The sequence below is a fragment of the Stigmatopora nigra genome, chromosome 1, assembly GCF_051989575.1.
Source record: "Stigmatopora nigra isolate UIUO_SnigA chromosome 1, RoL_Snig_1.1, whole genome shotgun sequence".
Taxonomy (NCBI): Eukaryota; Metazoa; Chordata; class Actinopteri; order Syngnathiformes; family Syngnathidae; genus Stigmatopora; species Stigmatopora nigra.
The window spans coordinates 4,607,703-4,635,397 of NC_135508.1; the positions used below are offsets into that span (position 1 = coordinate 4,607,703).

A 27,695-nucleotide genomic window follows, 5' to 3' on the forward strand; every position below is an offset into this window, starting at 1 on the left:
CTCTGAAAGAGAGACACATGCTCGTTCCAATGCTGCCCGCTGCCTCTGTGAAAGGCTCATTGATGGAGAGATGTTTTAATGAATAGACAGAGTTGAGTTGGGTGGATGTCAACCATGCTTGCTGTGGGTGATAGTGTGTAGGTAGAAGGCTGCTAGCTGACAAAGTTTAAAACCTCCAAGACCAACTATTCTCTCAGAATGGTCCCAATGGATGACATTGACTGAGGAACAAACCGTTTTTACGACTCCCTAATGCACAGGTGTCAAAGTGGCGGCCCCGGGGGCCAAGTGTGGCCCGCAGCATCATTTTGTGCGGCCCGAGAAAGTAAATCATGAGTGCTAACTTTCTGTTTTAGGATCAAATTAAAATGAAGAGTATATGTTTATTAAATTTCATTATTTTCCCCCTTTTAAATCAATAATTGTAATTTTTTAAATATTTTTTTTCTGTTTTTGGTTCAAAAATCATTTTGTAAAATCGAAAAATATATTTAAAAAAGCTAAAATAAACATTGTTTTAGATCTATAAAAACAAATGAATATTCAGGGCTTTTAATCCAGTTCTTTTAATCCATTTATAAAAAAAATTCTAAATATTATATTTAAAATGGTCCGGCCCACATGAAATCGAGTTGACGTTAAACCAACCCAAGTCTGACACCCTTGTTGGAGATCGATATTTACATTGGTCCAGTTGGGACAGTGTGCCAGTTATATTCATGAAAAAATAAATAAAAATAAAAAAAATCTATAAAGAAAATCAAATGTCTTCTGCTGTTTTTAAACAATGTGAACCAAAAGTCAATAGACAATTGTTGCCCTTTATGTGTGTTAGTCTCAACCCCTTTCAAAATATACAAATAATTTAGGTTGGTCATTAGCATTTACATTACATCTCTTGTATTTCAGTCATATTTTCAATCTTTATCTAACTCTTTGATCACCACCTTGCTCATGTGCAATTGGCCATCTTATTTTATTTCTTTAAAACAAATACTGTATTTTCACAACTATAAGGCACACCGCATTATAAGGCGCACCCTCAATGAATGACATTTTTTCCATATATAAGGTGCACTGTATTATAAGGCGTACTGTCTATTTTGGAGAAAATGTCAGACTTTTAAGTGCGCCTTATAGTCGTGAAAATCCGGTAATTGCTATTGACTTCCAGGTATGAAGCACTCACTACTTTACAGTCACCTCTAGAGCCAGCCATTGTTGATGTTTTGGATTATTTGGTATAAAATCTTGCAGTGGGGGAGGAGCTAAATGATGGAAGATGTTGTAAACTAAGATGGCATCTGCATATTTAACAGTATTGTTTCAGTTCAGGCCTTTGTGTTTTTTATAATATCCAACAGTGGTGGTTTTTGGTTTTCTGTTTTTTTTCCATATATAAGGCGCACTGGATTATAAGACGCACTGTCTGTTTTGGAGAAAATTTAAGACTTTTAAGTGCGCCTTATAGTCGTGAAAATACGGTAACTCCCAAAAATCCCATTAACTAACTCTATTTTAGTCATCTTTCTCCTATGAGAACAGTCTGTCCTTATCTTGATCCCGAGTGGAAAATTGGCATCCAGCAGGCCAGCTCTATGAGGCCCGAGGGGCAAAGATGTGGAGAGAAGTTTGGAACAAGACAATAAGAGAAACAGAGAGGAGGGGGAAAGAGTGGAACAGTGGGAGAAGGAAGGATTAAGTTTGGTGAAACGCAACCTTTGACAGGTTGACTGGCCCGTCTGCATAATTGGGAAAAAGTGGGAATTTCCGCTGGCCAAATAAAAACTTGATCAAAGTCCCAAATTTCACTACCTGTAATAAGAAAGAATTTTTGTGCCCCTTTTCCTTTAATCTGTGGTTATTTTGTATAAATCACATTGACATAAATTGAGAATTTTCCGCCCTGGGAAGTAGTATCTGAGTTTAAATTAGGGTATTTAGCAATGGCAGCATGGGAATATTGCTAAGATGTGGTATTCTAACCATTCAACCATTTCTGTTGAAAGCTCATAGGAATCATTACACCAGATGTTGGTAGACATAATGCTATGTGACAATGGAGGAATTAATTGAAAATGAGAAACAGAAATCTTACAAGGAAACTACTGCATCACTACAATAGGGTTTCTAGATCAATAACTGCATTGATTACTGCACTATATCTCATTTTTTTAATGAAGTGGTCAACATCATTGTAAGAATATATATCCAGTGTTCATGATCGGACGTTTGGTCGCCGGTCTTTTGGTCGCCGGTCTTTTGGTCGCCGGTCTTTTGGTCGCCGGTCTTTTGGTCGCCGGTCTTTTGGTCGCCGGTCTTTTGGTCGCCGGTCTTTTGGTCGCCGGTCTTTTGGTCGCCGGTCTTTGGGTCGCCGGTCTTTTGGTCGCCGGTCTTTTGGTCGCCGGTCTTTTGGTCGCCGGTCTTTTGGTCGCCGGTCTTTTGGTCGCCGGTCTTTTGGTCGCCGGTCTTTTGGTCGCCGGTCTTTTGGTCGCCGGTCTTTTGGTCCAAATGGATCAAAATCCCTAAATATTCAGTTTTTTTATATATATAAATCTGTTTATTTGAACTTTTTTTCTTAGCAAGGGAAAACCTCTAATAATCATTTGTTTTTAATTTCAAATGGAAACAGTTTAAAAAAAATCAGTATTAAAGTGGAAAACCGAAAATATTTTTATATATTTAATTTTAGATTAAAAAAATGCTTTTTGACCTAAACAACGCTAAAAGAAAAAATACATAAAACACTGCAATTATTGATTTAAAAAGGGGAAAATCAGGAAATATAATATAAATCTATACTCTATTATAATTTGATCCTAAAAAAGAAAGTCAGCACTCATGATTTACTTTCCCGGGCCACACAAAATGATGCAGCGGGCCAGATTTGGCCCACGGGCCGCCACTTTGACACAAGTGCTTTAGATGCAGTGAGCAAATGCATATTTTTTTAAAGCTACTGAAAACCAATGATACATCTATGGAGTTCGTGAAGGGTTAATGTGGTGCCTTCTCTAAGTATGTAAGCCTAAATGTTCTTATCAAGCCTAAGATCAGTTACACAGATGTCATGGACAGTGGCTCCAGCAGAGAAGGAGGAAAGTAGTGAAAAAAACGTTTACTTCATAGAGTATGTTTACATTGTTGATCTTGACTCTTGTCTTCCTGTTTTGTTTTATTTACCACTGCTTATTTATGTTCCGGCTTTCAAGCTTTGAGTCTTTATTTGCCTTTTTAAGGCCAACTATATGGGAACGATGGTGTTTTCAGTACTTAGAACATTGTGAGTGTGGCCTTCCTTGCACATGCAGTAGCAAACGTGCAAGCAGAAACATGTGTGCATTCTTTTTTTTCCCTTTTTTTTTGGACCTCCATCTGCATGCTCGCTTTGGACATAATCTGTTTATGTGTGCAATGACCTCCTAGCTCCATAACATGGAATTGAATTCCACTTGGCCGTTTAAAGCTCAACCTCAGGGACCCGTTGTGACCTATGATTTGCTCAGGCTTCTTCTCAGCTTGGAAGCTGAATGAAACGCGTATATCGGCTAATTTCTTTCCTTTTGGCGCTGTTAGAAGAGTGTGGGAACAAGAGATGAGGTAGATGGAACATGTGCAGAATAGTGAGAATAACACTTTGTCAGCTGGCTTCACATATGGCATAAATATTCAATTTTTTTTATATATCTAAAACAATGTTTATTTGAGCTTTTTTTTTTGTTAGTGGAGAGAAAATCATTTACGTGACCATTTGTTTTTCATTGCAAAAGGATTTTTTTCTTTAATTATGTTCCATGTAAGTGGAAAACAGAATATTTTTATATTTGAGATTTTACAAAATTATTTTGAACTAAAAACAAAGAAAAATTGATTAAAAAATTCTAATTATTGATTTAAAAGGGGGAAAATCAGGAAATTTAATATACCGTATTTTCACAACTATAAGGCGCACCACATTATAAGGCGCACCTTCAATGAATGACATTTTTTCCATATATAAGGCGCACTATATTATAAGGCGCACTGTCTATTTTGGAGAAAATTCAAGACTTTTAAGTGTGCCTTATAGTCGTGAAAATACGGTAATTGCTATTGACTTCCACGTATGAAGCATTCACTACTTTACAGTCACCTCTAGAGCCAGCCATTGTTGATGTTTTAGATTTTTTTTGTATAAAATCTTGCAGTGGGGGAGGAGCTCTATGATGAAAGATTTTGTAAACTAAGATGGCATCTGCATATTTAACAGTATTGTTTTAGTTCAGGCATTTGTGTTTTTTTTAATATCTGACAGTGGTGGTTTTTCATTTTTTGTTTTCTGTGTTTTTCCATATATAAGGCGCACTGGATTATAAGACGCACTGTCTATTTTGGAGAACATTTAAGACTTTTAAGTGCGCCTTACAGTCGTGAAAATACGGTACATCTATACTCTTCATTTTAATTTGATCCTAAGAAAGTAGGCACTCATACTTTACTTTCCCGGGTCACACAAAATGATGCGGCGGGCCAGATTTGGCCCCCAAGCCGCCACTTTGACACCTCTGATTTCGAGCTCGTTCTTGCTGATCAAAAATAAATACAATTCTCCTAAAATATAGCATATAAATAAATATATAGCTTAATATACTAAAATAATAATTGTCCCCAGCACTGCCACAACCCTTGTGAGAATAAGTGGTCCAGAAAATGAATGAATAAACGAATGAATACAGAGCTTTGTACTTGTTGAACACAATGATTAGCTCGATTTACAAAGTACTGTATATTCTGATTAGAGTGCCAATGTTTCCACTTGCCAAATGATGGAAACCCTACTTTGTTGTTTTGCTCGTTCATTATCTCAATAATTACTGGTAGTTTTAGTCCATTACATCAGCCATGTCTGTCTTGTTTTATAACTTATGTCACATCTGTTCTGCCAACGCTGTCCTCTCAATCATGTCAACAATTGCTAGCCGGATCTTATTCCACAGCATGCCTTTCTTTGGTTTATGTACATCAAAATTCCCCCTCTGGTGATGGTAATGATGAAAGCCCATAAGGTTCACAGCCAGCTCTGACTCTCATTGCTGATTTGTTGCAGCTTTCATCAGTGTGCTGTGATTGGCCTTCCCAAAGGAGTTGAAGGAATGGCGAGGCTATTAGGCCTAAAGCAAGCTGTCAAAAACATGTTCTGGCTTCTTATGACTGGGACTCATTAGGAACCAGTACAATTACACAAGCTAGCTATAGTTTTAAAGAACATAATTTTGTTGTTCTAAAATGCAGATTTTAGTTTCTTTCAATTGCAAAATAATTTTATTAATGTGAAAAGTGAAAAACTTTAAAAGGAGGAACAATCCAAGTATACTAAATCCTTAAATACGTAATACAAAATTTACATGATAGTTAACTAATTACATTTTGGAGGATGCTGATAATTTACATGCATCTAAGATGAATTAAAAAACAACAACAACATTTTACACAAATTCACTGGAAGAAATAGAAACCTGTAAAATCAATACATTATTTTCAACATTTTTTCTCATTGTAAACCAAAAGATGTTGCTCACAACTGTAAAAATTGAAGGATTATACTACTATAATGAATTACCGTTTTTCACGACTATACGGCGCATCATATTTTTAGCCGCAGTGTCAATAACGAGTGCTATTTCTGTATTTTAAACACACAAAGGACGCACCGTTTTTATAGACGCAGCCAAGCATGGCAATATAAAACATACACGCTACACTCACATGCTAAAAACATGTTTTTAAAAAGGCAACGGAAGCAAAACTGAGTTCGGTTGTACTTTATTTAGCCATTTTACAATGTACTCACATCATCATCACCCACAAATCCATTAAAGTCCTCTTTTTCTGTGTCTGAATTGAACAATTGTCCATCGAAAACGCTGAGTTTAATACGTTCGTCCAGGCGTTCACAATCCATTCACAAATAGTAGCTAGCCGGTAGCTGGCGTAACTCTCATTAGAACAGCACCAAACCGAAGTTTCAGCATCGTCACCTTGCTCATTGCAGTCATGATTAATCAGACTGATAGACAAAAAAACTGATCAAAACTAATGTATTAGATTCCTAAATTAAGTTTTACAATATGATTGCATAATTGTTTCCTAAAAATTAGTGGGTCCATATGAGTTTATCCAGCCCATATAATTAGAGCAGAATTTGTACCAGCATGCATTCGAACCTAGTGAGGATGCGTAGCCTAGAGAATGGAAGGACATTTCCTCTTGCACATTCCCGTAACTCAGGTGGCCCCATCAGGTGACACTTCCATTTCTGATTTCCATTAGCCTCTCTAATGTCCTCTTTCCGCTTCCTGTCTCTCCACTTATTTTCTTTCTTTACAAGCTCTTTGATGCGACTAATCCAGATGGAGCGTAGCTAATGGATACTACACCAGTTTGTCTTCTCCATGCCTCTTTCAAACAGGATATTTCGGGCGTCAGGTAGGGGCCAGGGCCTTGTGTTATTGATGGCACTACCGTATTTTCACGACTATAAGGCGCACATAAAAGTTTTAAATTTTCTTCAATTTTCTTCTTCTTCGCCTTATAATCCAGTGCGCTTTATATATGGACCAATACTAAAATTGTTATCACGAAAAAATAAAATAAATCAGTCGATAGGGTACACCGACTCTACTATTTTCCCCGTAGAAAAAGTACTGCGCAGTGATTGCTGGGATATATAGTTCTTTTGTCAATACACCCAATGGATTGTGGCCTGTATACATCGACATCAACACAGCTTGACGAAACTTGGAAAGCAGTGTTGGAAAAGTTATGCTAGCTACCAGCTAGCTACTATTTGCGAATGGATTGTGGCCGCCTGGAAGAACGTATTAAACTCAGCGTTTTCGATGGACAATTGTTCAATTCAGACACAGAAAAAGAGGACTTTGATGGATTTTTGGGTGATGATGACGTGAGTACATTGTTAAAAGGCTAAATAAAGTACAACCGAACTCAGTTTGGCTTCCATTACCTTTTTAAAAACATGTTTTTAGCGTGTGGGTGTAGCGTGTATGTTTTGCATTGCCATGCCTGGCTGCGTCTATAAAAACGGTGTGTCCTTTGTGTGTGTAAAATACTGAAATAGCAGTTGTTATTGACACTGCGGCTAAAAATACGATGCGCCGTATAGTCGGGATAATACAGTATATTTTGTTGGAACAACGTAATCAGTTTGGCTAAAGTCTTGAAGGCCACAGTACTGTAGGGGATTTTTTTTGCAGTATGCAGGTTGAAGAAGTAGGAAGGAAGTATTTGGCTAATTGGGAGGTACTGTGAAAAGAGGAAAAGTCAAGAGACGGGAAGATGCCTGGAAAAGGTTGGGCACATAAAGAGGAAGGATAGAATGATAAGACATTAGAAATTCAAAGAAAGTATGACCTCAAATGGAGAGAATTAAAGGAATACAAAGAGGAAGGGATGGGTGGAGGTCTATTGACAGGAAGTTTCTCCGTAAGCACTGGTTTGAGCAGATTGAATCTGGTGTGGTGTTTTTGTTGTGGTTTAACAGGCACTCTCGGCCTCTGCCTTTCACATGGCACCCGCTGAGAAAAACATTAGCTTTTTGGCTCTTTGGAGGCAGTACAAAAGGTGAATCAAGGGTGACACGGGTAAATCCCGACCCAAGTATATAGCCCGATTCATGCTGCGGGGTACACACTGGATATCTGTAGTCATAACAACTAGAAATTTGAAACACCTTGAACTGTATCCATGTGGCCTCCTTCCAGGTTTGGGAGAAATGTTTTCTCCTTGTATGAAACAGCTTGGATTGCCATAGTTCACAACTATTCCATCAATTTTATGACTGGAAATGACTGTGGCTATTTTATTTTTACTACTAATAAACTTTTTTTCATACAAATAAAACTGAAAATTCAAAAAATATATACATGAACCAGTAACTCTTGAAAACAAAAGAAGCAGGCTTCCAATGAATAAAGATATTATTGTCACCTTGGCAAGCCTAGTTAATTTAGAGCACAGGTGTCAAAGTGGCGGCCCGCGGGCTAAATTTGGCCCGCTGCATCATTTTGTGTGGCCCGGGAAAGTAGATCATGAGTGCCGACTTACTGTTTTAGGATCAAATTAAAATGATGAGTATAGATGTATATGAAATTTCCTGATTTTCCCCTTTTAAATCAATAATTGTCATTTTTTAATCATTTTTTTCAGTTTTTAAGTTCAAAAAGTCATTTTGTCAAATCCAAAAAAAATATTTAAAAAAGCTCAAATAAACATTGTTTTAGATCTATTAAAAACTGAATATTTAGGGATTTTAATCCAGTTCTTTTAATCCATTTGTAAAAAAAAAAAAATCTAGATATTATATCTAAAATGGTCCGGCCCACATCAAATCGAGTCGACATTAACATGGCCCGCAAACCAACTCGAGTCTGACACCTTTCATTTTTTTTTAGTCTTCTTCTTTACTTGCACGTCTTTCAAAATAAAAACACTAGTTTTGAAAAAAAAGTTTTGTCAGGATTTTTTAAATGTTTACAGTTCCTCACATAAGAAATATCGAATCACCAACCTACCATAATAAAACTTTAAGTCTGTTAGCCCACCAAAAAAACCTATTGACAATTATAAAGATTTCACATTAACATGCAAGATAGCATGTAGCATGCCACATTTTATTACATAAAAAAAACGCTTTCATATGCTTCTGCACACTCATAAATCAATTTCCAGGCTTTTGGACCATTCAAATGCCTGTAAAAGAAATACAGTTGATGCAGTAAGAAAGGCAATATGTGCCAAACCTAAAGTTAAATGGCCAAATGCAACAAGGATCCACAACATCTCTGGAGAGATAGTAAACCATCAATCCTCAAATTGAGTCATTTTGTATCACGCCCAGATCTGCTTCTGGATTTAGCTCGTTATCTGCTCTTCTGTCTTCCTGTTGATTCTCGTCATTACTGTACCAGCAACATGTCAGATGGCTTTATCCTTGCTTGTGTGGTGGTACCCCCCCCCCCCCCCCCCCCCCCAGGTTCAGGGCCTGTGCGACTTCCTTTGTGTGCATAGGTCGATATACACAACCTTTTCCTGTGTTCCAATAAACACTAAAAAAAGTTTCATGGTGACTGTGCAGCCTCGTGTTCATGTTTTTTTTCCCTTGTAACTGCATTTTTATTATGTAAGTATGAAAGCATCACTACTTCTTTATGAGGACAGTTTTCCTATGTTCAGGCTTCCTTTAGTCACATTTCATTAATGTGAAGTCCAATAACACACCAAAGAATTATGTTTGCTTCTCTTTCTGATAGCTTAAACCAGCAAGCTATCAGTTATTCTCAATGTAGAATGTCTCAATTTCCCAACTACCCTTGCTTTTTTCTACAACGATAGTTTTCCCTTGTACTACTTGTCCCTTCAACAAAACATATTTGTCTTTTGATGGGTAGTACAATGCAAACACTTGCTTGTTACTGGGTTGCTTTTAATTTTGTTTGGATTTTTTTTCCTCACCTATTTTTACATAAAGAAATAATCAAACAACGTGCTCTTTTTGCGAAATTTATCAGATCTCAAACTCTGGGCGTAATGGAGTCGCAAATATATGTCTTGTCAGTTGGTTTTCTCAAGCGTCTTTCATGTCTAAGGATAATGTTAAAATAATAATAATAATAATCGGACATAGGCTTTGTCATCATCATTAACTTGACAAAAGCATTATTGTCGTCATACCCAGAAACTGCGTATGACGAAATTAGTAGTGCTTCTCCATAAGGTGCGTTTTCTCAGCAAAAAACCCAAATAAGTGAACATTTCGGACTCGTAATTTGGCATTCTGCCATGATGGATACATCGTATCACCCCCCAAGCGGATCACTTACCTCTCACTGTCTTTCACTTACCTTCAGTCAGCCAGTAGGAGGCAGATCACCGCCCAACGTTTTTTCATTTTACCTCACCGCAAAATTATTTCACAGAAGGGATTGTGTCGTGCTACCGCAAGTTTAGAGTCCTTATGGATGTAGGAAAAAACTGTCCTTAAGCCTATTTGTCCGAACTTTGTGAGACCTATAGCGTCTGCCAGAGGGCAGTAACTGGAACAAATTGTGACCAGGGTGGTATGGGTCCCCGACAATGTTCCTGGCTCTGCTGAGGTAACGAGGGCTGGCAATGTTTTCCAATGAGAGCAGAGAGCAGCCGACGAGCTTCTGGGCAGTGTTAATCACAAATGACATTAAATTGTTTTGATAGTTTGACATATATAACCATTTAAAATGACTGCTGGTTTCAGCTACTGTATATAGTGCAGCTGGATTTTTATCTTTTGTAACATATTTAGTTGATCATTTCTGACATCATTATTTGTTGACACTGGAATCGACTTATCATAATCAGGGTATTCATACACCAATTACACAAGTCTGTTATTTACATGTGGTTTTCTCTATGTTTTAGGTTACCACAGCATGTGTTATAGCGCCTGCCAATGATTTGGTAAGTCTCTCTGATACTGTAGTTTCCTTAAACGTTGTGTATATAGAATTCCTTGAACTCTCTTTGGAGCTCCTTCCATCGTTACGTACTTGCTACAACACAGCTTGGTCTTTGAAAACCACAGTTTTTTTTCTCTTCTTCTGGAAAATCGCTTCCGCATCTTGTGCGCCACAGGATTTCTTTCATGAAAAAAAAAATTGATGTTAGTGGAGGAAATAGTAATGTTCAACCATTAGGGAGTCTGTTTGTTTAATTAACCTTCTTGTCCTTTCTTCTTTTGGCTTCCTTGCTCACCCATCTCTTTCTTAGCCTTTTTTTTAATCATCCACAAGTCTGTCCTTTCATTAAAATCATTCTTCTTCTTTATAATTTATTAATTTTTCCTTATTTGTTTACAGCAACGCAGAGGAACAGCTCCACCTCGAAATGCACAACACCTGGTGAGCATCTTTATCATGTCTACATCCTCCAGACAGGAGACACGGGGCAAGAATAGTTACTCAAATCCCAGTCGGATAATAATTTTGTCAATGAATGGATGAGGCTATATCGTAAATTATTTTTAAGTGCGTTGAATGGAAAAACAGTTACCTTTTCATGTTGCCCTTTTCTCTGTTTTCCCTATTTTCTTCTTCTGTTCCATCTGCCTTGGAAATGACATCCCTTTTGACGCATACTATGATAGACAAAAAAGTGGTGCTCGGACGTTTGGTCGCCGGTCTTTTTGGTCGCCGGTCTTTTGGTCGCCGGTCAAATTGTGACAGAGTTTACTGTTGAAACCAGCTCTCAAAATTATATTCATGAGAGAGTTTAATATCTAAGTACTGTTGAAAACAGTAAATATTTAGATAATAAACTCTCTCATGAATTTAATTTTGAGAGCTGGTTTCAACAGTACTTAGATATTAAACCGTACTTAGATATTAAACTGTACTTAGATATTAAACAGTACTTAGATATTAAACAGAACTTAGATATTAAACAGTATTAAGATATTAAAGAGTATTTAGATATTAAACAGTACTTAGATATTAAACAGTACTTAGATATTAAACAGTACTTAGATATTAAACAGTACTTAGATATTAAACAGTACTTAGATATTAAACATTACTTAGATATTAAACAGTACTTAGATATTACACAGTACTTAGATATTAAACAGTACTTAGATATTAAACATTACTTAGATATTAAACAGTACTTAGATATCTCTTTGTTAGATATTCAACCCTCTCTCATGAATATAATTTTGAGAGCTGGTTTCAACAGTAAACTCTCAACATTTGACCGGCGACCAAAAAAACATGCGACCAAAAGACCGGCGACCAAATGTCCAGTCACACAAAAAAATGACGTGCTATTCTGAGTGAGGAACTACAAATGTGGCGTTTTACATTATTCTTACTAATCAACTCATCAAAAAATGTATACTCTTGTATAAAAATATGTTGTGAAGTGTAACATTTATACTCATGAATAGTAGGGGTAAATTCCACCTTTACTCTTTTTAAATTGAGAATTGATATAAACATGTTAGTCTAAAAACTTTCTTAAGAAAATTGGGGAAAATTCAAAAAAGTCACATTTCACTGATTTTATCTTTAATCTGACTTAATTCACCAAAAATGCCATTTTTGCAATATGATTGCTATTATATGCATTGTCGTCCATAATTCATGTCTTACATTTGAGCGTGACTAGAGAACCAATTGGAATTTATGTGCCATTTGTTAGGAAACAAAAGCTCCCTTTTACCCACCATTGTATGTTTTAATCATATTTTCTCTTCAGGGCTCCACCAAGTCTTTAACTTACACCAAGCAGAGAAACACCCTGCCAAGGTAAAGGTCATCTCATTCTCTCATTTACGACTGAGCAATACTTTTTTTTTTAATTCTCCTAGAAAGAGAAGATCCTTTGTCTAGACTCTAGAGTCTAGGGTGTCAGACTCGGGTTGGTTTGAGGGCCACTTTAATGTCAACTCGATTTCGCGTGGGCTGGACCATTTTAGATATAATATTTAGATTTTTTTTAATTGTATTAAAAGAACTGGATTAAAAGCCTTGAATATTCTTTTTTTTATAGATTTAAAACAATGTTTATTTTAGCTTTTTTAAAATATATTTTTAGATTTTACCAAATGATTTTTTAACTAAAAACACAGCAAAAAATGGATTAAAAAATCACAATTATTGATTTAAAAAGGGGAAAACCAGGAAATTTAATATATATCTATACTCTTCATTTTAATTTGATCCTAAAACACAAAGTCGGCACTCATCATTTACTTTCCCGGGCCACGCAAAATGATGCAGCGGGCCAGATTTGGCCCCCGGGCCGCCACTTTGACACATGTGGTCTTGGCTATCTTTTGGTTGTATCTTGCACTTTACTTTAATTTCTGCTCACTTTTTTTTTCTTTCACAAAAGAGGAGCTTTCCTTCTTTACAGATATATCGATTTAGGCCTTTTGCTGTTCTTCATTAGTACACCTGGTTGTTACTATACAAAAAGACATGTCCTTCCTCTTAGGAGCTTCAGTGTGGACCGGGTTATGGAGCGAGTGATGGAGCGCCACTACGACTTTGATCTGACCTACATTACAGAGAGGATCATCTCTGTCTTCTTCCCACCAAAGCTTGAAGAGCAACGGTACCGCCTAAACCTAAAGGAGGTTGCCACTATGCTCAAGTCAAAGCATCAAGACAAGTTTTTGGTGCGTAAACTAGAGCAGAAAATTATAACTGTTGTTTTCTTTTAGCATACACCTTATCATATGCATACAAGCCAAATTAATATGTATTCCTACTATAGTAGGAGATCCTCTATAGCAGTGGTTTTCAAAGTGGGCGGTACCGCCCCCCGGGGGGTGGTGTGAACTTTCAGGGGGGCGCTGACGAATAAACAGGCGAATGGGGGGCGTTGAAATAGTGAAGGGGGCGATGGAGCAATTACAGTAAAATGTGACGTTGGTGTTTGTAGAAAGACCGGAAAAATTGATTGTCTGTAATAAAAAGTCGACAAAAAACAAGCTTTATTGAAACAAGAAACGTTGTCTGCTCGAGCGCTCACGAGCAGCGCGCATATACCGTATATCACTAATTGTCGCGAGTTTATCGTCGATGCAGGCGACTGGGGAAACCACCACCATCCAGTCAGCCGCAGAGGAGCACACAATAGCGCGCCGGCAACGCTTAACCACAGACGTATGCGCACAGCGACCGGCTTAATGCATCAGCTATCAATTTTTATGATTCGAGGTGAAGAATAAATGATAACCATTTCTGTTTATTAAAATTGTTTTTTTTAGTCTTCAAACTGTTTGTGATTGAAGAATCAACCAATTCTTGTGACATTTAGCAATATAGTCGTTCTAGCGTTCGTTGGAAAGGGGTAAAGAGGGGGGCGTTGGCATTTTGGCCCGGCGGTGAAGGGGGCGGTGGCCAAAAAAAGTTTGAAAATCACTGCTCTATAGCAAGGGTGTCGGACTTGGGTTGGTTCGTGGGCCAGTTTAACATCAACTTGATTTCACGTGGATTGGACCATTTTAGATTAAAAAACTGGATTAAAAGCCCTGAATATTAATTTTTTTATAGATCTAAAACAATGTTTATTTTAGCTTTTTTTTTTAAATATATTTTTATATTTTACAAAATGAATTTTGAACTAAAAACACAGAAAAAAATGATTAAAAAAATACAATTATTGATTTAAAAGGGGTAAAATCAGGAAATGTAATATATATCAAAACTCTTCATTTTAATTTTATCCTTAAACAGAAAGTTGGCACTCATGATTTACTTTCTCGGGCCACACAAAATGATGCGGCGGGCCAAATTTGGCCCGCGAGCCGCCACTTTGACACCTGTGCTCTATAGAGTAAGAGCTGTATCAAACATCCTGAATGTTATTAATAGTGATGTGGAATTGCTCATTATGATAGTATACCTTGATCTTTTAGTCAGCATATCAATCAAGATATTTTTTGATATTTCAGCTCCTCAATCTTTCGGAAAGGCGCCATGATATGAGCCGACTGAATCCAAAGGTAACAATTTTTTTCTCCATGAATATTTTCTGAATTCTTCATCAAATCCTAAATCACATGATCCTTTCACCCACCCATGTCCAACTAAAGGTCCACGAATTTGGCTGGCCCGACCGCCACGCCCCACCACTTGACAAAATCTGCGCCATATGTAAGGCCATGGAGACGTGGCTGACATCTGACCCGCAGCACGTGGTGGTCCTGCATTGCAAGGTCAGAGATCATGGGACCGCTGACTTTTCTTTTTCAAACAGATGTTTTAGGTATTTCCCAGGGTTAGAAATGCTCACATGTGCAGGTATGCGATTGAGAAAAATCAGTGGAGGAGCAAAACCTTGTTAATGACTTAATAGGATCATCTTTCTGCATGGTATATAGTTATAACTTAAGTATATATGAAAATCATTCGACAGAAAAGTGACCAAAAACAGGAATGACTAAATACTACTAAATATTTTTTAAAGTTGAGCAATTACCATATTTTCACGACTATACGGCGCATCGTATTTTTAGCCGCAGTGTCAATAATGAGTGTTATTCCTGTATTTTACACAAACAAAGGATGCACCGTTTTTATAGACTCAACCAGGTATGGCAAAACATTCACCAACTTATACATACACGCCACACCCACACGCTAAAAACACATTTTTAAAAAGACAACGAAAGCAAAACTTTGGTCGGTTGTACTTTATTTAGCCATTTTACTATGTACTCACGTCATCATCACCCAAAAATCCATCAAAGTTGCTTCGTAAAGCTGTGTTGGCGCCGATAACCAGGCCACAATCTATTCGCAAATAATAGCTAGCTAGTAGCTAGCGTCCATGCTTCGTAAAGCTGTGTTGATGCCTATCGCCAGGCCACAATCCATTGGGTGTATTGACAAATGAACTACTATATATCCCAGCAGTCACTGCGCAGTACTTTTTCTACGGGAAAATAGTAGAATCAGGGGTTTCTTGCCGTAGTTGTGAGAGCTGTAGAGGATGGTGTACTCAATAGACTGATTTATTACATTTTATCGTGATAACAATTTTAGTATTGGTCCATATATAAAGCGCACTGGATTATAAGGCGCCCTGTCTATTTTGGAGAAAATTTAAGACTTTTATGTGCACCTTAAAGTCGTGAAAGTCAAATTTCAGTGGAAAAATGTTACGTTTCTCACTGCTACCCAGACACGAACAGGCAACAAGGGGTGACAAAGTACTAAGCGGCTTGACTAGATGTTGATGACTTTGGTCAGGGAGAATTTAAATCCCAAAACCACATCATGTCTGTGGTGTGCAGACGTTTCACAGCCACATGTAATTGTGTCTGGGCTGTAACTAAAGTGCTAAAGAGTAGAGAAAAAACAAGTTCTTTAGGCAATGAAGAATCCTCCACAAAGAAATCTGTTCGGCCTAACAAGCTTTAATTTGTGAGAGCTACACTGGTGAAGCCTGTTTCCTGCTATCTGGAGGGTTCACATTAGGAATTTGAGGCTGGAATGTTCTTGGAATGCTGGAGGATGTTTGGAAGAAAACAGCATGGGGAGAGGGTGATCATTTCAGCTTACTCATTCGTTTCTGTATGAGTGCCTGTGTAAAATTTTGTAAACATTGTAAAATATGTTTCACAATTTATCGTTAAATATGCTTTAAACATGTTGTGTTTCTTCATGCAGGGTAACAAAGGCAAAACAGGAGTGATCATTGCAGCCTACATGCACTACAGCAAGATCTCAGCTGGGTGAGTGTTTCTGAAATGTCAAGCACCAGTTGTGCCACCATCAAAGCAAACACATACTTTAAAAATATCATTTGTTGGCGGTGGAAACGAGATGGCCATTAGGATGAGTGCTTGAGTTTTGAAGTTCAACCTTGAACTTCTGGAATGGAGTTTGCCTTCCTTGCATGGTATTTTTTTTCTCTGACTTAACTACCTTCAACAACTCAAAACATGTACCGTATTTTCACGACTATAAGGCGCACTTAAAAGTCTTAAATTTTCTCCAAAATAGACAGTGCGCCTTATAATCCAGTGCGCCTTATATATGGAAAAAAACAGAAAACCCAAAACGAAAAACAACCACTGTCGGATATAAAAAAAACACAAACGCCTGAACTGAAACAATACTGTTAAATATGCAGATGCCATCTTAGTTTACAACATCTTCTATCATATAGCTCCTCCTCCTCTGCAAGATTTTATACAAAAAAATCCAAAACATCAACAATGGCTGGCTCTAGAGGTGACTGTGTAGTGAGTGCTTCATACCTGGAAGTCAATAGCAATTACCGTATTTTTACGACTATAAGGCGCACTTAAGTCTTACATTTTTTTCCAAAATAGACAGTGCGCCTTATAATACAGTGCGCCTTATAATACAGTGCGCCTTATAATACAGTGCGCCTTATATATTGAAAAAATATCATTCATTGAGTGTGCGCCTTATAATGCTGTGTGCCTTATAGTTGTGAAAATACGGTACATGGTCTTTCTTTGTGTATTTGGGTTTGCACCCTTGAAATGGCTGACAATCAGTTCAAGACCAATAGTCTGCTGGCACAGTCTCTAGCACCCCTACAGCCTTCCTGAAAATAAGCATGACAGATAATAAGTGAATGAATTAATCAAATTTTAACAGCAAAGCGTCTATCCGGCTAACCGAAAGGAAAAGCATGTCGCGCTCTTTAACATTTGGATCGTGGTTGTAATACCATTTCCAGCCACCAGTCTTATGTACCGAAAGGAAAAGCATGTTGCGCTCTTTAACATTTGGATCGTGGTTGTAGTGCCATTTTCAGCCACCAGTCTTACATATTGATTCTTTAACTTTTAAATCTAATCATTACTATATAACTTGTGGGTAGTTTGGCCTATGCTCTTAATTGTTTCCTTACTTGTCAGAAACATATATTTTTCATTGTGACTTTACTGAAAAGTATTATGAAGTAAACCCTGTGGATTTAGCACAGGAACATTGGAATCCTGTGGACAATGCCAGCTGTATCCTTTCCATGTCCTTTCTGGCATGGAGAGAGTTTAGTGTGAGACCCATTATGGAAACTTTCTGCTGAAAGTATGTGTATGTGCACTTTTATTTCTCTGCAGGGCAGACCAGGCTCTCAGCACTCTGGCCATGAGGAAATTCTGTGAAGATAAGGTGTCCACTTCTCTACAGCCATCCCAAAACAGGTATGCTATGGAGAAAAGAGAAAAAAAAACCTTCTATTTTTTGTTTATCCACTGTTCAACACCCTCCCTTAGGTATATCTATTACTTTGGTGGTCTCCTATCAGGAGCAATCAAGATGAACAGCAGCCCACTCTTCCTCCACCAAGTTCTCATCCCGTCACTCCCCAACTTCCAAGGAGATGGAGGTTTGTGTGTTTGTTTTCTTGCATGTTTTAATTATACTGCCATCATTATGCCTATTGCCAATTGAGTTTGTGAGCCAGAGTACCTCTCAGGTTAATAATAATAATCGTACGTAGGTTTTGTCATCATCATTGACTCAACAAAAGCCTAATTGTCATCATACCCAGAAACTGTATGACGAAATTGGTAGTACTTCTCCATAAGGTGCGTTTTCTTGATAAAAGACCCAAATAAGTGATAATTTCGGACTTGTAATTTGGCATTCTGCCGTTATGAATACATCGCATCACCCCTGAGCAGATTACTTACCTCTCACTGTCTTTCACTTACCTTCAGTCAGCCAGTAGGAGGCAGATCAACACCCAACGTTTTTTCATGTTACCTCACCCCAAAGTTATTACACAGAAGGGATTGTGTGTCATGCTACCGCAAGTTTAGAGTCCTGATGGATGTAGGAAAAACTGTCCTTAAGCCTATTTGTCCGTACTTTGTGAGACATCAGTCAGTCATAACTTCACGTTATGGATGTTTTGTGGAGAAATCTTTTTGGTCTTGTGTCTCAGTACCTTTACCAACATAGCGTATATGTAGCAGTCCCAAATTTATCAAACTAAACAATTTAAAAAAAACATCACATTGCTCATCGCTTTTTTTGTGTGTAATTTTGATCTTTGCAGTCTAACAAAACACACAATTGTAGAACTAACATATTGTCGACTGATGCTCGACAGCTCCCCCTGTTGAATCCCAGCAATGTTAACTATAATTATGCTGTCATTGTTGGTGAAATTAAGCCCTCCACCCTCACAAACAGCAATGTGTTGACTTTAATCCGAAGATAGACTTTATCAAGATGGAAGTACGGAAATCAGCACATTCCTCTGATTTCATGATGACTATAAGCATGCCTTTTATTTGAATGTCTCTACAGGCTACTACCCCTTCTTGAAGATCTACCAGTCAATGCAGTTGGTCTACACATCAGGCATTTAGTGAGTTTCTCAGCTAAACCGAATATGTATAACTAGATTTGTTTTATAAAGGACTAATTACGTCAATATTTTCTTAGTCTTTGGTCACAAAGTCTATCTTTGATATTTAGCAAGTATATTTAGTCATATATTTTGTTTGGTTGACAGTGATCTTCAAGGAAGTGGAGGAAGGCGACTGTGTGTGACCATCGAACCAGCACTCCTGCTTAAAGGTGACATCATGGTGAGTTACCAGTTAAAGCACATTTGTCAAAGTGGCGGCTCGGGGGCCAAATCTGGCCCGCCACATCATTTTGTGTGGCCCGGGAAAGTCAATCATGGGTGCAGACTTTCTGTTTTAGGATCAAATTAAAATGAATAGTATAGATATATATTAAATTTCCTGATTTTCCCCCTTTTAAATCCATAATTGTAATTTTTTATCATTTTTTCTGTGTTTTTAGTTCAAAAATCATTTTGTAAAATCAAAAAATATATTTAAAAAAGCTAACATAATTTTGTTTTTGATCTATAAAAAATGAATATTCAGGGCTTTTAATCCAGTTCTTTGAATCATTCATGAAAAAAAAAATCCAAATATTATATCTAAAATGGTCCGGCCAACATGAAATCAAGACAAATCAATGTCTGATTTTCATTTCATTTTTCATTGACGTTAACGCGGCCCGCGAACCAACCCGAGTCTGACACCCCTGAGTTAGAGGAAATGACAAAGAGGTCCTGATGAGATGGTTGATATTCTGACATTATCCAAAATAAACATTTTCTGAAGTGAGTACTCTGTGGACCACAGTTGCTATAAAAGAGTACTTGTACTCTAAACAGACCTTTTTGCACTTTAATTTGTTCTTCCTCTCCACATAGAACACAGTACACCCACCTGGTATACTTCATGTACTATAACTCTGCTGCTCCCTGCAGGTTAAATGTTACCATAGACGAGCACAAAGCACGGACAGGGATAATGTGTTCAGACTCCAGTTCCACACTTGCACTATCCACGGAGCACAATTGTGGTTTGGCAAAGGAGAATTGGATGAAGCGTGTACAGGTATGTGTAAAATTGATTAGTAATCGGCAAAAAAACTATAGTGAAAGTGGGTGCGCCAATGTGTCCTTTTTATTTTTATTAACATAAGTGAGAAGACGTCTTTGAAAAATATAACTGATTACTAGGGATAACAATTGCATTATTAATCAATAATCTTTGGAGATTCTCTTTACTATTTAGTGCTAATTTAATGTTAAATATCTGAAAAGCTAATATTCATTGCAGGTATCTTCGGTACACAGTCCACTTGCCAAAAGACATTTAGCCAATTTTTTTCAACCTCGGCCCGCGGGCCATATACGGCCCGTTACTGATAACAACATTTATTTAGAATAACAAGTTAAAGATAACAACATTCATTTAGAATAACAAGGGCATTTATTCACAGCCAAACAAGGTAGATATAACAGTAAGTACTATTATGACAGAAGAAAAAAAAGTAGTTATAACAGTAGATACTGTAATTTAAGTACTATAATGACAGAAGAAAAAAAAGTAGTTACAATAGTAGAAACTGTAATTTACACCAGCATAGAAAACATTGAGATTAATCTTTGAATTAAGGTTCTCAGCATGTCATTTTGAATATATAGAATGTATGCAAATTTATTATGATTTGCTTTTATTTTTCAAGATGAACGTTTTCCATTGGATGCCACGGTGGAGTTTGTCTTTTCCACTGGACCCGAGAAAATAAAAGGTTGGTGCATAATCTTCAATTTGTCTTTGACAAGATACAGTATATGTAAGAATATTTGAAATTTTCTCATTTCTATCAAACTTGCGACTCAAGTATGGCAAAATGTAGATTTGCTTAAAATGAATTTGAAACCCTTGTGTTACATCTCTTTACAGGCCGCGAGTACCACAAAAATGACCCAGCTGTCACGGTTGATTACAACACTGCTGACCCTGTAGTGCGCTGGGATTCCTACGAAAACTTCAACCAGCAATACCAAGACAGTCTTGAAAGTAAGATATTATTATGTTCTAGTACTAAGTTAAAGTCCTACTACTATTGAATGCAATTGACCGCAAATAATGATGAAAGAATTGATGTCAATTCCAGAAACACAGTACCCTTTATTATTAGATAATAGTAATATATAATGGGTTAGAGCACAAGTGTCAAAGTGGCGGCCCGGGGGCCAAATCTGGCCCGCCGCATCATTTTGTGCGGCCCGGGAAAGTTAATGATGAGTGCCGACTTTCTGTTTTAGGATCAAATTAAAATGAAGAGTATAGATGTATTTTAAATTTCCTGATTTTCCCCCTTTTTAGTCAATAGTTGTAATTTTTTAATATTTTTTTCAGTTTTTAGTTCAAAAATAATTTTGGAAAATCTAAATATATATATAAAAAGCTCGAATAAACATTGTTCTAGATCTATAAAAAACGGAATATTCAGGGCTTTCAATCCAGTTCTTTTAATCCATTTATAAAAAAAAAATCAAAATATTATATCTAAAACGGTCCGGCCCACGTGAAACCCATCTGAGTCTGACACCCCTGGGTTAGAGCATAAACTGAATTGAATGCTTTTATATTCATTATTCAAGTACAATGTGACCTAACGCTTCCCCATAAAACAAGACCTGTGTTTTTGTCATAGATATTGCCCACACAAAAGGCCCTGTCGATGGCAGTCTCTATGCACAAATAAAGAAGCGCCGTGGAGCAAATTCCGGTTCTCTATCTTCCACCAACGGCAGCAGCCCCGGAGCAGAGGATAGACCTGACCAATACCACCCTCACCGCTCTGACTCAGCCCTTTCAGCACATTCTAGCCCTTTCAAACAATCACCAATCCATCCCGATCACCCTGAAGAGCCATTCCGTCCACCCCCTCCAACCAGGCAAGAGCGAGAAGAGCTTGAACGTCTTCTTGGGGGCATCGAAGGATGTCGAAATGCAGACCGAGAAACAGCTATCTTAGATGACGGTGATTCATCACCTTCAGAACGAACCGAAACACTGAGACTCAGTCGCTCATGTTCCTGCCGTGATGGCTATCGATCACAGCGTTGTGCAGAACCTGGATGTGACCGGACCCTCTTAATGCCAAATGGTTACTGCCTTGATCGAGCACCTGGTACCAATGGACACCACGGGGCGACTCCTTCCCAGATCCCCAACTCTACTGCTCCTCCCTCACATATGGACCTATGCCAACACTATAGTCCCCATACCCACCAATCTCTCCCACCACCAGACCTGGTATGGGATCGTCAGAGCAACCAGCAACACTTCCTTCACCGCCCTTGCTCCGATGCTACCTCGCCACGTCATCTCTGTTCCTACCCTTCACTTGAGCCCCATAATCATGCTCACTATCCACTATCTGCACCAGGTCGTCTATGCTGCAGAGAGGATGATTACAGTCCCTATCACCATCCACCTCCGCCTCATAGCCACCATCATCCCCACCTTCACCATCCCAAGTCCTCCACCAGCCCACCCTACCATGACGTAATGCTCATGGATGGTTGTTCTTGTAGGGACTGTGGCATCAGAAGAGAAGAAGCAACAGCAGCCTATCACAGCCTGAGGCTCGAGCGAGGCAATGGCTTTCACTGGGATAGTGGAGAAACAGGACTACGAAGAACCAGAGAACCAGAGTTAACCCGAAGCAGCTCGGAGAACCACTGGGATAGACGTGGTCGAGAGTTTTCTCTCCCCTGGGAACGAGACAGAGAGGCGGAGCTACAGTGGGAGAGGGAAAGAGAGGCGGAGTATTGGCACAAGAGGGATACTATCGTCTCCTATGGATCGCAAGGTCACAATCTACCTGCATTCACTTTTGACCCATTGCCGTCATGTCATGCTGCTTATCCGGAAGCATCACGGTCACATGGTCATTCTCACCTTGACCTCAAGTACAGCAGCAGTAGTAGTGGCTATCAAACACCTCGGCAGATGTGTCCATGCTCGCCTTACCAGCCGTCGCCGTCTGAAAGCAGGGGCTACGCCTCAGGTTATCAGTCTGAGTCTACGTCACCGTTGCCACCAACAACGTCTTCAATGGTGGGGCCCTGCAGCCATAGCAATGGCTCAGCTGAGCAAAGTCACATTCACCAACGTCATCATCCAGACACACAACAGTCATGCTGCTCTGATTCACATAATGGTAAGACTGAAAGCTTTTCATTGAGTTTCATCTTTTATTGCTGTTCTATTTATTGCTATGGGTGAATTTCATGGAATATTAACGGAATCTTACAGACGGCCTTCGTCACTCGAATGAAAGTGTTGGCTGGAGGGAACACATGCCCAATGGTTCCTTTAAAAGAGCTAACAGAGAAGGCAACGGTCCATGCTCTACTCCATCAGACATGTCTGGACCATCCACTCCAGTCCATACTAGCAGTCCACTACGTGTACATGAAAGGTATTGTACTGATTTACTATGGTTTCTGTGACATGATGGTAAAAGATACTCTTAGAATACAGGAAACTATCATCAAAGTATCCAATTATATTTTGAATATAACTATCGTATTTTCACGACTATAAGGCGCACCGCATTATAAGGCGCACCCTCAATGAATGACATTTTTTCAATTTATAAGGCGCACTGCATTATAAGGCGCACTCTATTTTGGAGAAAATGTAAGACTTTTAAGTGCGCCTTATAGTCGTGAAAATATGGTAATTGCTATTGACTTCCAGGTGTGAAGCACTCACTCACTACACAGTCACCTCTAGAGCCAGCCATTGTTGATGTTTTGGATTTTTTTGTATAAAATCTTGCAGTGGGGGAGGAGCTATATGATGGAAGATTTTGTAAACTAAGATGGCATCTGCATATTTAACAGTATTGTTTCAGTTCAGGTGTTTATGTTTTTTTAATATTCGACAGTGGTGGTTTTTCGTTTTTGGTTTTCTGTTTTTCCATATATAAGGCGCACTGGATTATAAGGCGCACTGTCTATTTTGGAGAACATTTAAGACTTAAGTGCGCCTTATAGTCGTGAAAATACGATATCTTAAACATGACATCACAATTCTTTCACATCTTTACTTCTTAGTTGATTCAAACATTCATTCATTGTCTTTTAGTCCCAGTCCAGTGAAAAAACAACTCAACTGTGACAACGCGCCATCACAATCCCAGAATGAGCACTACTCTCCTGGCAACATCATCCAGGAAAACACAGAAAATCCAATAACTACCACAGATCCCACAGTGGGACCTCCAAAAAGCCAACCATCAGACAAAAACTCTCCCACTCAAACAGACTCCCATCACTGCCCTCCACTAAATATCCCACTCCATACAAAAAACACCCAACAGGAGCACTGCAACAACGACACCACATCATCAACACGTAACACATGTTTGGACCCTGAGACAACAATGGCATCAAGCCCAGGATATCTTCTACAATCCCCTTTATCAGTTCACCAACCCCAACATCACATTCCAGAGACCCCACACCCATCAGAGGCTGCTGCAGTACCGTCATCTTCCTCGACTCAGGCTGTATGTCACCCTCCAAGCCAGACACAGGTCACCAGTCCTTCTTCACCTAAGGTCAATGGTTGTTCTTCCCCAACTAAGGGTTCCTTCACCGAAACCTCCAAATCTAGCACCAATTCTACCATCTCCCTCACAACCCCTACATCACCTTACAACCAAGTACCATCCAATAGCATGGAAGGATCCCCTGTTGCAGATACCCCTGTTCATGGGTTTGCCACTCTGGGAAGGAAGTTGATGATGGGTGGCTCAGATATTCAACATCCCAATCACATTCCTGTTCAGCATGGACCCCCTCACCACATTTACTCGGCAATGGAGAACAATTCAGCTGTAGATATCAATAAGAGGCACTGTTACTCTGGTCACCCACCACAGCTTCATCAAATATCTGTCTCGAACTACTCAACTATTTCAATCCCACTTCCTCACCCACAACCACCTCTACCGGAGAAGCGTCACACTCAACTGGGCTCACTTAGTGATGAAAGAGATGTTATAAAACCACCCGTGAGCCACTCTAACAACTCACAACATCAGCACCATGTCACCTTCTCGCCTACTGTGGGTGAAATTGCACCAGGTGACCACCACCAAAGTGTCACTGAGGATATTGTGGATGGAAACAGAGTCAGTGTGAAGTTTGTTCAGGATAGTTCCAGGTTCTGGTATAAGCCAGGCATCTCCAGGGAACAAGGTAAGTTTGAAAAGATGTTCTATTTTCTACATTAAACCATTATGCCACTATCTAAACTAACATTTTGCTTTATTTGGATCCTAGCAATCATTGCTTTGAAGCAAAGAGAACCTGGCACCTTCTTGATCAGAGATAGTAATTCCTTCCAAGGCGCTTACGGCCTGGCACTGAAGGTGGCCACACCTCCTCTTAATGTAAACCAACATAGCAACAAAGGTAAGTAAATAGAGCTGTGAGGAGTTTGTATGTTCTCCCCGGGCCAGCGTGGGTTCCCTCCGGGTACTCCGGTTTCATCCCACATTCCAAAACATGCATGGTAGGCTGATTGGACACTCTAAATTGGCCCTAGGTATTGGTATGAGTGTGTATTGTTGTATGTCTCCTTGTGCCCTGTGATTGGCTGACCACTGATTTAGGGTGTCAACTGGGGATAGGCTCCAGCATCCACCTGTGACCCTGGTGAGGATAAGGTGGTTGAGAAAATGAGATGAGATGAGTGGAGATATTTCATCACAGAATTTTCTTTTGAAACTAGACAGTGTCCTTTATAAGATCACACTCTGTCACACACTTTTGTTTCTAGTAACTTCATTTTAATGATAATTTTTCTGGTGCGTCAGGAGGCGATCCTCTGGAACATTTGGTGAGACACTTCCTCATCGAAACAGGCCCTCGAGGAGTCAAGATTAAAGGCTGTCAGAATGAGCCCTACTTTGGTAGGCCTTTTACTAGACCTCTCAAGAAAACATATACTAGCATTATCTGACAAGTTGATTTACTCTTATTTTTATGTTCGTCTATAGGGAGTCTGTCTGCATTAGTCTATCAGCATGCCATCACACCCATCTCTTTGCCCTGTGCGCTGAAGATTCTTGAAAAAGGTCAGCATTCCTGACAAAATTAGCATGAGTTCATTTATATTGAGAATTGTTTACTCCTTGTTTTCAGATTTAATAGGAGACATCACAGAGGTTCCGCCAGTGAGTAACGTCAGTACTGCTGCAGATCTTCTCAAACAAGGAGCAGGTGAGTTCACTAACGCTAACACACCCATCCTAATGTGTTTTGTTTGCTGTATTTTTTATAATGTTGCGCCTTCTCTCCCAGCCTGTAACGTCCTCTACTTAAACTCTGTGGAAACGGAGTCTCTGACTGGGCCTCAGGCCATTGCCAAAGCAACAGATGCTACACTGAGTCGTAGCCCCCGCCCCGCCGCCACTGTAGTCCAGTTCAAAGTGACGTCGCAAGGCATCACATTGACCGACAGCCAGCGCAGGTACTAATCATAACAATATCCATAGAAAATATTTTTGATGTTCACTGTGATTGTATTATACACTGTGATCACGTCTGTGACCGGACGTTTGGTCCCCGGACGTTTTGTCGAACGGACGTTTGGTCCCCGGACGTTTCGTCGAACGGACGTTTGGTCCCCCGACGTTTCGTCGAACGGACGTTTTGTCGAACAGAAGTTTGGTCCCCGGACGTTTTGTCGAACTGAAGTTTGGTCCCCGGACGTTTTGTCGAACAGAAGTTTGGTCCCCGGACGTTTTGTCAAACGAACGTTTGGTCCCCGGACGTTTTGTCGAACGGAAGTTTGGTCCCCGGACGTTTTGTCGAACAGACGTTTGGTTCCCGGACGTTTCGTCGAACGGACGTTGGGTCCCCGCCTTTTCCGTCGAACGGACGTTTGGTCCCCGGACGTTTGGTCCCCGGACGTTTGGTCCCCGGACGTTTGGTCCCCGGACGTTTGGTCGCCGGATTCGCTCGCTCTCAAAATTATAATCATGAGAGAGAGACAGAGAGTTTACTGTTGAAATCGATCAACCAGGTAATCTCTCGCTTTCAAAATAATAATCATGAGAAACAGAACTGTTGAGCAAACGTCCGTTCGACGAAACGTCCGGGGACCAAGAGTCCGTTGACCAAAGGTCTGTCGACCATACGTCCGGGTACCGATCAAGTCACTCACAACTGTAATGAGTAAAAATCCAGTAAAATATTGACATAACATAATTTAAATCACAGTGACTTGCATGCTGTACAGTGCACTAAACAATGTTGCCTTTTGTTTTCTTGTGTTGTGTCTTCTTCTAGGGTTTTCTTCCGCAGACATTATGCAGTGAACAGCGTAACCTTTAGCAGCCTTGACCCCAAGGATAGAAGGTGGGGGCATCCAAAGATTCCTGTTGCGTAGCTGCAGTTGCAACTGACACTAACGAAAAACCTTGAGATTGCACCCTAGAGCACCGGGCAGCATTTGTTGCTCGGATCCCTCGCATGATTGTTTGCATAATGTCAAATTAGTTAGCGCTTTTATGCATGTGTGCGTTGAGAGCATGCTTGCTGCAGCTGCCTGAGCCTGCTCTCTTTCTTTCTGTTTGAATAGGTGGACTAACACAGACAACACTCCTGTTAAGTAAGTGCTCTGTTGTTTGGGGACTTTTGTGACAATGCATGTTGCCTCCATCTTCAAAAGAAAGACTTGAAAAGTGTTGTATTGGGGACTTAAGTATTGTGGTCATTTTGATTCACGTGCTTAATGTATTTATAATCTAATGTTCAAT

General features: G+C 39.2%; 1 protein-coding gene across 4 annotated transcripts in view; it reads left to right on the top strand.

Moving 5' to 3' along the window:
• The window catches only part of tns2a (tensin 2a), a 52,263-nt gene that overhangs the window by 21,554 nt on the left and 3,014 nt on the right, over nucleotides 1–27,695 (top strand). For 2 of the 4 annotated variants that reach the window (XM_077716940.1, XM_077716965.1), the window contains exons 4-26: nucleotides 10,453–10,491; nucleotides 10,890–10,931; nucleotides 12,286–12,335; nucleotides 13,027–13,210; nucleotides 14,492–14,542; nucleotides 14,633–14,755; nucleotides 16,212–16,276; nucleotides 17,642–17,725; nucleotides 17,798–17,910; nucleotides 18,840–18,900; nucleotides 19,048–19,123; nucleotides 19,822–19,951; nucleotides 20,586–20,651; nucleotides 20,807–20,923; nucleotides 21,564–23,078; nucleotides 23,174–23,339; nucleotides 24,011–25,128; nucleotides 25,213–25,344; nucleotides 25,749–25,844; nucleotides 25,932–26,009; nucleotides 26,077–26,404; nucleotides 27,226–27,294; nucleotides 27,518–27,547. In XM_077716940.1, the coding sequence (XP_077573066.1) occupies nucleotides 10,453–10,491; nucleotides 10,890–10,931; nucleotides 12,286–12,335; nucleotides 13,027–13,210; nucleotides 14,492–14,542; nucleotides 14,633–14,755; nucleotides 16,212–16,276; nucleotides 17,642–17,725; nucleotides 17,798–17,910; nucleotides 18,840–18,900; nucleotides 19,048–19,123; nucleotides 19,822–19,951; nucleotides 20,586–20,651; nucleotides 20,807–20,923; nucleotides 21,564–23,078; nucleotides 23,174–23,339; nucleotides 24,011–25,128; nucleotides 25,213–25,344; nucleotides 25,749–25,844; nucleotides 25,932–26,009; nucleotides 26,077–26,404; nucleotides 27,226–27,294; nucleotides 27,518–27,547 (4,733 nt within the window). The remainder of the gene's footprint in view (nucleotides 1–10,452; nucleotides 10,492–10,889; nucleotides 10,932–12,285; nucleotides 12,336–13,026; nucleotides 13,211–14,491; nucleotides 14,543–14,632; nucleotides 14,756–16,211; nucleotides 16,277–17,641; nucleotides 17,726–17,797; nucleotides 17,911–18,839; nucleotides 18,901–19,047; nucleotides 19,124–19,821; nucleotides 19,952–20,585; nucleotides 20,652–20,806; nucleotides 20,924–21,563; nucleotides 23,079–23,173; nucleotides 23,340–24,010; nucleotides 25,129–25,212; nucleotides 25,345–25,748; nucleotides 25,845–25,931; nucleotides 26,010–26,076; nucleotides 26,405–27,225; nucleotides 27,295–27,517; nucleotides 27,548–27,695) is intronic. The other 2 variants (XM_077716957.1, XM_077716948.1) reach the window with 2 other exon arrangements.